Source organism: Rattus norvegicus, chromosome 4 (genome assembly GCF_021556685.1).
Source record: "Rattus norvegicus strain SHRSP/BbbUtx chromosome 4, alternate assembly SHRSP_T2T, whole genome shotgun sequence".
Taxonomy (NCBI): Eukaryota; Metazoa; Chordata; class Mammalia; order Rodentia; family Muridae; genus Rattus; species Rattus norvegicus.
The window spans coordinates 151,808,159-151,816,284 of NC_141537.1; the positions used below are offsets into that span (position 1 = coordinate 151,808,159).

The 8,126-nt window shown below is 43.9% G+C and overlaps 1 protein-coding gene across 1 annotated transcript; it reads left to right on the forward strand.

Moving 5' to 3' along the window:
- The first annotated feature begins 238 nt into the window (after positions 1-238).
- On the forward strand, positions 239-1,201 carry Or6d14 (olfactory receptor family 6 subfamily D member 14). The gene has a single exon (NM_001000900.1). The coding sequence runs from the start codon at positions 239-241 to the stop codon at positions 1,199-1,201; it is 963 nt and encodes a 320-aa protein (NP_001000900.1).
- Positions 1,202-8,126: the final 6,925 nt, after the last annotated feature.

Below are 8,126 nucleotides of genomic sequence, written 5' to 3' on the forward strand. Positions count from 1 at the left end.
CAATAGGAGGAAAAGAATCTCAGGAGTGGGTCAACGTGATAGAGATGTTCCTGACCCCACAGTTAGGAGTCCCCCGCCCAAAAAATAAATAGTCTAAGAGTCATAGCATATACGCTGAGGACCTGGTGCAGCCCATGCAAGCCCTGTGTTTGGTTAAGCAACCTTTAAATGCAGTGGCCGCCATTAAATTATTTATTATCTGGTGACAGAGGTTTGCCTACCAGATCAAGGAGGATTGATGGCAAAAGAAGCGGAGGTAAGGATGGAGGCGTGGAATGAGACAACAGTCCTGGCGTTTGTGCTGGAGGGCTTCCTTGTGGCTCCGCGCCTGGGCAAGGCCCTCTTCCTCGTGCACCTGCTGGTGTATCTGGCCTCAGTCACAGGAAACACACTCATAATCGCCATCACTTGGGCCGATCCTCGCCTGCAGACCCCGATGTACTTCTTCCTCAGAAGTTTCTCCATCTGTGAGTGCTGTTTCATCTCCACGGTTATCCCGAAGCTCCTGTCCATCTTTCTTTTTGGAGACAGAACGATTCATTTCGCTCCCTGTATCATCCAAGCATTTTCTTTTTTATTTCTTGGGTCAACAATTTTCTTCCACATGGCTGTGATGTCCTTGGACCGCTATCTGGCCATTTGCAAACCTCTGCACTACCCAGCCATCATGAACCCCAGGGTCTGTTTCCTTCTGGTTTTCCTCAGCTACGTGCTTTCCTTCCTCCTGGTAACCGGTGTGATTCTCAAGCTTTCCTGGTTGTCTTTCTGTGGCTCTAATGTCATTCCCCATTTCTTCTGTGACCTTGGCTCCTTAATTCATCTCTCCTGTTCAGACACCAAATCTCTTGAAAAAATGGCCTTCGGCGTCGCTTTGGTTATCCTTTTCACGTCTGTCCTTGCAGCAATATTTGCATACAGCAACATACTAATCTCAATCATGCGCCTCCCATCGGCCAAGGAGAGGCAGAAAGCTTTCTCCACCTGCTCATCCCACCTCATGGTCCTCTCTCTGATGTACGGCAGCTGTGTATTTATATATGTGAAACCAAAGCAAACCAGCAGGTTTGAATCCAACAGAGAGGCTGCTCTCGTAAACACGGTAGTGACACCGCTTCTGAATCCTGTCATCTACACCCTGCGCAACAAGCAGGTCCACCAGGCTCTGAGGGATGCACTGTCTAGGGTGAACTTACAGAAATAGTAGCATCTGCTTGGGAAGGTGAGTCTTCTTGGTCACCTAACTGAAACTCTCCTGCAGTGGAAACCCGTTCTATATCTGTATGGTGATTTAGTTTATGCCAATTTCACTAAATCCATGCTTCCTTATCTTCCAATGCCACTTACAACTTGGAGGAAAAAAAAAGCATTTGCTACCTCAAGTTATCAAATACCTTCTCTTATTTCTATTCATTGGTCTCATATTGATTCAACCCAGACAGCATTTATAGAGAACCCATAAGTGGATTAAACAAAAGAATATTAACAAAAACATTGCCCTCTTCGTTTCTGTGAATCATATGTTCACAGGTTCAGCCAACAGGGACACAAAAATATTTGGGTGTGTGAATGAAACATGTATGCTTGCATAGAATTTATATCACATAGCATAAGTAAGTTAGACATGATTTTAAGGTATATGAAGATTGTATAGATTGTATGCAAATTTTATGTCACTTTACATAAGGATCTTGAACATCCATGGATTTCCTTGTGGAAGAAGATTTCTGGAGATTGTTCTGAAAGGATGTTGACGGGTAGAGTCCTACAAAGCCATAGCCAGAGTCAATATGTGACGTGTATGACATATTGTCAGCCAGAGTATGTGTTGTGTATGACACATTCTTTTGCTTGAATTTTCTGATACTTAAAACAAATAGGTAAAAATATTTTCTTTACCACTTTGCTGAAGTCAACATTTAAAAATGTGAGAAACAAAGTGGGTTTGAAACAAATCATTAATAAGTATAATTCTTTCTCTTTTTGGATCCATTTGTTTCAGAGACATAAATAACTTAGTATAACTCTGGGTGGCTGATATGCATACTTTAAATTTACCATCATCTTGCTGTACTGCATATTTTTAATAATTTGCTTTAATGAGTTCTTGAAACAAAAGATACAAACCTCTTAGTATATGACTATTTTTCTTAGACTTTAGATTGCAAAGCCCTGTAAAATTAGCTTGCTAGGAGATGGTCCCATAACTGTTTCTACCTTCTCATGTTGGATATTTTCCACAAAAGTAATTTTAAGCGTCTGCTAGTAATGTTTTGGGTTAGGTAGAATTCTGGCTGCCACTTTATATGTTTCTATGTTATCGTGTTTTATGTGTGTGTGTACATGTTATTTGAGTATCCAATTCCTATCACAGATATTTGAGAATTAATTATTTTGAGGTATAATCTGATTAAAAAAACTTTAGACTTTCAGAGACTCAACAGTTACCTTACCTGGGGACGACTTGATTATAAGATATTCTGAGAGTTATGGCTGCCAAGAGACAAATTCATCTTTCTCCAAAAACAATAATAAATTAGGTATTCATGAATAAAAACTAACAGCAAGGAACTCTGAAGAGTGCTGACAGTGTGCACCACTCGAATGTAAGAAGTCTGGTGTACTTTGCAAGAGTCTTACGATCCAGCTGGGAGAGGAGTGAGCGTTGTCCTCACAGCTGGATCAGCCATTCAAAGGCGTCTCACTCAGTTCGCCTGCATTTGTTATTGAAAGGACTCTGCCTTCACAGGGTGTCTCCCAGACACCTGAGCTGGACTCTCTCAGGGACAAGGAAGCCATAGTGAACTGCATCCTTCTTCATGGTGTTTCGGAAAATGCTGAATAGAATTCTGGCTATTCTATCAGTGAGCAAAACTTGGCCCACACAGGAGAACCTTTCCATAAATTGCCATGGAAAAAAAGGATGAACTTTGAAAGTGATTATGTTTTGATTGATAAGATGACGTAGTGGGTAAGTCCTGATAGCCCAAGTTTGATCCTCTAGAACCACTCGATGACATCCTCTGACCCAGCACATGCATTGTGACATTTATACCACCCACTAAATAATTAAAGGCAATAAAAAATAAAATATATATTTGAAAACCAACTATTAGAAAGCTTGTGAAATGGTTAAATGGGTACCTGCCATCAACACTGATGGCCTGAATTCGTTCCCTGGAATCCACATGGTGAAAGGAAAGAACTGATTCCTGCAGGCTGTCCTTTGGCATACTTCTTGTGGAATGCATGCATGTGCCCCCTCCCCTCTCTCACTTACACACACACACACACACACACACACACACACACACACACACACACACACACACAGAGTCACAAAACTACCCACCTAAATAAATAAACTTTTAGTTTTAGGATAATTATATGTTCAGTTTTAAGAACTAATACAAAATATACAGATATGCATATATATATTTTGCATATTGTGATCAGGACACAGACATTGAAGAGGTCAAATTAAGGCCATTTTATTATCACTAGGATGTCTCCCTTGGTCTCACAGGAGCCATGCTCACGTCTCCTGACATAATTCAGGTCTCCGTTTTGGTAACTACATTTTACAAATCTGTAGGTGTATATATGTTTATGTATATAATAAAAAGTATATATGTATGTAATTATATAGGATACTTGCATGTCTTGAACTTCTTTTGTTAGTTTTCCCAACATTTTGTTTTTTTATGGTCTTCATTAGAGCATTTGATCCTTTTTAAGGTCCTTGAAGCTTATCCACGATTGCTATTTTGAAATCCTTGCCTTGCATTTCAGCTGAATTGCTTTTCTCATGGCCTGTTGGAATAGGGTTGCTTACTTCTAGAGGAAGCATAGTGTCTTGGCTATTTGTTTGTGGTTTTGTGCTGAAATCTAGGCATCTGGAGCTATGATGTTTCAAGCATTTCTAGGTGCACGTATCTGGTCTCAGGTTTGGGGTTGGTAATCTATTGTTCAGTTGGTGTTGCTCACACTGAATCCTCACCAACTGTGATGGCTGTGGGGTCCCTAGTAGAGAATAGCTCTGTGGGAGGTGGAGAATTATAGTATTGTGGGTCCCACATCTGCTCAGCCACAGGGCATGGGGTGCCTGGGGAAGCGGGACTTGGGGAGTTTGACTGCACTTATCATGGTTTAAATCTTGGCCTGTGCTCGGACAGGGCACACCAAGCCAGCATGGTTCCATGTGGAGAGGTTTAATGAGAGAAGAGTAGAAGAAGAGAGGAAAAGCTGGCCATGGGCACGTGGGGGAAAGGGGGGCAGGGATTGGGGAGAGAAGGGACAGAAGGGAAGAGCAGAGAAGAACAAAGAGCAAAAAGATGGAGAGGGGTGGGCAAGCAGTCCCCTTTATAGTCAGGCACAGCTGGCTGTTGCTAGGCAACTGTGGGGCGGAGCATACCTGACTTTTCCCAGGTAGCTGTGGGGTGAAGCTTAGACAGAATACCAACCTTCATTCCACTCAATTGCCAAGGTGCGTAGAAAAGCACAGTCAAACTGGAGCTGGTCCAGAGGTCCCCAGGCCTGCAACTAAGCCAGGGCCATGGGTTCTCAGGCCCCTGGACATCCAGGCACCACTAGGAGTTATGGAAGAGCAGAGAATGGAGTTGGGGGTTGAGGGCTGGGAACAGCATCTAGCCCAGAGCCAAGGCGGGGCTGTAGGGGAGGAAAAAGGTATTTTGGCTTGTCCCGGTGGGGAAAGTCCTTGGCTTAGTGGGCGATGGAGGTAGGCTTGGTGGCAGTCGTGGCTGAGAGTGCAGAGAGGCCTTCTACAGGAGACCAGGCTGAGGCTCTGTAGGTGAAGGCCTTCTCTGTGGCTCTCCATGGGGATCTTGAAGAAAAGATACAGTCTGTGGTTCCAAACCGTTTATTGTCATTGTTCAAAGTGGATGCATAAAACCATACCCCACTTCTCAGGGTGGGCCTGAGATTAAAAACCTTTTTTGCAGGGAGGAATGTCGGGAAGGGAAGCTTATTTGCATGCTCTCCAGGCTTCTAGGTACCTCATTAGCATGGAGAACACTGTTTTGAGCTTACTGGATTCCAGTCACCTCTCTTTTCCTATTGTCTTGGTCAGAGATGTTAGGAATGCCTCATCTATGTGTGGAAGGGCTTGGGACATTGCCCTTATGTGACAGATGGCCACAGATCTATGGGGGTTGGGAGGTGCCGCTGTGTGACAGGGTCCTGGTGCTAGAAGCAGGCAAAGCTGCTCCTCCTGTCCCTTTAGGGGTTTCAAGACTTTAGCTCAATCGAAGAGCAGGCTTCCTCTCATGGATCACTGCCCCACAGAGAGTCACAAAGAAATAAAGATGGTTCAGAAGGAAAAGCTGAAAGGGACAATGGTGAAGAGGTATGGGGACTATGGACCCTGAGTCTGTACCAAGGGGCCAAGTCCTAGGGATGGAAGTGGTTTGGGAGGAGGAACTCAGGAGATAAGAAATAGTATATCTAAGAATTGCCCTGAAAGACTAATGGACTAGAGGAAGGAGGATGTAGGCAGTTTCCCTAGGTTCAGCCCTTTTCCATGGCTATGGGGTCCCTGATAGCTGTTCTGTGGGTTGGCTGGAAGTCACTAAGGAATGGAGATGGAAGGACAGTTTCAGCCAAGCCCCTAGTAGGGTTTTGGCAATTCTTAAAGAGGAGGAATGGTTTGAACCTCCCAGCCTTGTGTGTTGGGTGGAGAGTCCTTTGTGAGATGTAGTCTGAGAACTATTGAGTCTTAAATGGAGAGAGAGAGAGGTTGGGAGGTAGTCACAGCCCCTATCAAGCAGCCCCAGGGCTATCAGGTTGGATGGGGGCTTTGAGGGGAGCACAGGTAACCTACTTGTGTTTGTGTCACACGGGGCATGCTTTAGGGTTCCCACTGGGGAGAGGACTGAGACCTAACATGTGCCAAAGGAAAGAAAAGAGTCTAGGGACATCACTGTCCTTGGCAGTCTGCACATCCTTACCAATAGTTATGGTTTTTGGAGACAACTAATGGTGGGAGCTAGTTTTTAATCCACTCTGTCTTCCTGTCTTGGCTGGTGGTTTGAGACACTTCATTCACACTGAAGGCTGTTACTCAGATGTACTTACTGAGCTCTGTAATTTTGCAGGTCATTTTGCTGGCTGAGTCAGTTATTTAATGCACTTTCTTCCCTATTTGTACTAGAGATTTGCTGGCTTGTGTTTGACAAACAGCTTCATTTGTAGACCTCCCTTGTTCATCTTTTTCTCTCATGAAGTACTCTCTTCTATGTTCTGTGACTGAGAATGCCTTTTCTTCTCATCTCTTTTTTAAAGCTAATTTATTTATTCTTTTTATACCCCATATCAGCCTTCTCCTCCTAGTCCCCCTCTTGCAGCGCCTTTCCCCATTCCCCTATTCCTCCATCCCTTTCCTATCAGTCACCCTACCCATCAGTCACTGCAGGACTAGACACATCCTCTCTCACTGAAGTCAGACAAGGCAGCCCATTTAGGGGAGCAGAATCCATAGGCAGACAACAAATTCAGGGACAGCCTCCACTCCAGTTGTTGGGGGACCCACATGAAGAAGACCAAGCTGCACATCTGTTATATATGTGCAAGAGGCTTAGGTCCAGTCCATACTCATTCTTTGGTTAGAGGTTCAGTCACTGGGAGCCCCCGAGGGTTCAGTTGACTCTGTTGGGGCTTCCTACCTCTTTGGGTCTCTCAATCCTTCCTCCAACTCTTCTACGAGACTCCCAGAGCTCCATTTAATGTCAGCTGTTGGGTGGAGCCTCTCAGAGGACAGTTTATGCTAGGTTCCTGTCTGCAAGAATAGCAAGGTATCATTCATAGTATCAGAGTTTGGTTCTTGCCCATGGGATGGGTCTCAGTTTGGGACAGTCACTGGTTGGCCATTCCCTCCATCTCTGCTCTAGTTTTGCCCCTGCACATCTTGTAGGCAGGATACATTTTAGGTAGAAGATTTTGTGGATGGGCCGCTGTCCTTATCCATCCACTAGGAGTCCTGCTTGACTACAAGAAGTGTCCACTTTAGAATCCATGTCCCCCACTGCTAGGAGTTTCAGCTAGAGCCACCCCTATAGCACCTTAGGGCCTCCCCCTTCTTCCTCTTTTCTGCATAATATTATTTTAAATACCCTTTGTAGTGTGACTTTGAGGACAAACTGCTTTAGTCTAGGCTTGACCTGAATTATCTCCCCCCCCCTCCTCATTTAAATATAACTTTTGTGGGTGTAGCAATGTTTGTTGGCAGATGGCAGATATTTACTTTCAGGTTGGACATATACATCCTTTTTCATTTTTTGTTTTTGTTTTTTGGGTTTTTTTTTCCTGTGGTTTTTGTTTTTGAATTCTGAAGACAGATCTGGTGTTTTACCTTCAGAAGGGAGTTGGCATTTTGCTCTCACAGCTGTTAGCATTGTTTCTTTTGCTTTGTATTTTTGGCGTCTTGGTTATATGGTACAGAATGTCTCTCCTCTGGTCAGGTCTGTTTAGAGCTTTACATGGGTCGTATGTTTGAATATCCATTTCTTTCTTTAATTTTGAGATGTTCTGCTATCCTGTCAGTGAATAGATACCAGACATGTCCAGCCCTTCCATGGTATGACACCACATTGCCATTTATAAAGCCCATCACATGGGGCTGGGCATTTAGCTCAGTGGTAGAGCGATTGCCTAGCAAGCGCAAGGCCCTGGGTTCGGTCCCCAGCTCCGGAAAAAAAAAAAAGAAAAGAAAAGAAAAGAGAAAAAAAAAAAGCCCATCACACAATTGAGTTTAAAAACTCATACACTGTTTTAAGTAAGTCTGTAATTTTGCATTTGCCATATGCAGCCTGCTGGCCATAGGTTGGATGCACCTGTGTAACTTTTAATTTTTTCAAAGCCTACTTTTAGTGATTGTTCTTAAACTCTTTAAACGCCCTTCCATCACAGGTAGTGGAAAGGAAATGTTATGGGGAAGCGGTCCTGTTTAGAAATGATTATTTGGAGTAGATCCCATCTGTGTTGTCAGGAAATTTGCAGTTCAGTTCACAGGTCACCATTGGCAGCTTGATCCACTCTCAAACACTTCACAGGTACACCAGCAGTCCAGTTTGGTAGAGTTGGGACAGCAAACATGAATCAGCAGAAGTGGTAAT

Coding starts and splice junctions, on each gene's coding strand:
- Or6d14 (NM_001000900.1), top strand. CDS start 239: ATGGCAAAAGAAGCGGAGGTAAGGATGGAGGCGTGGAATGAGACAACA.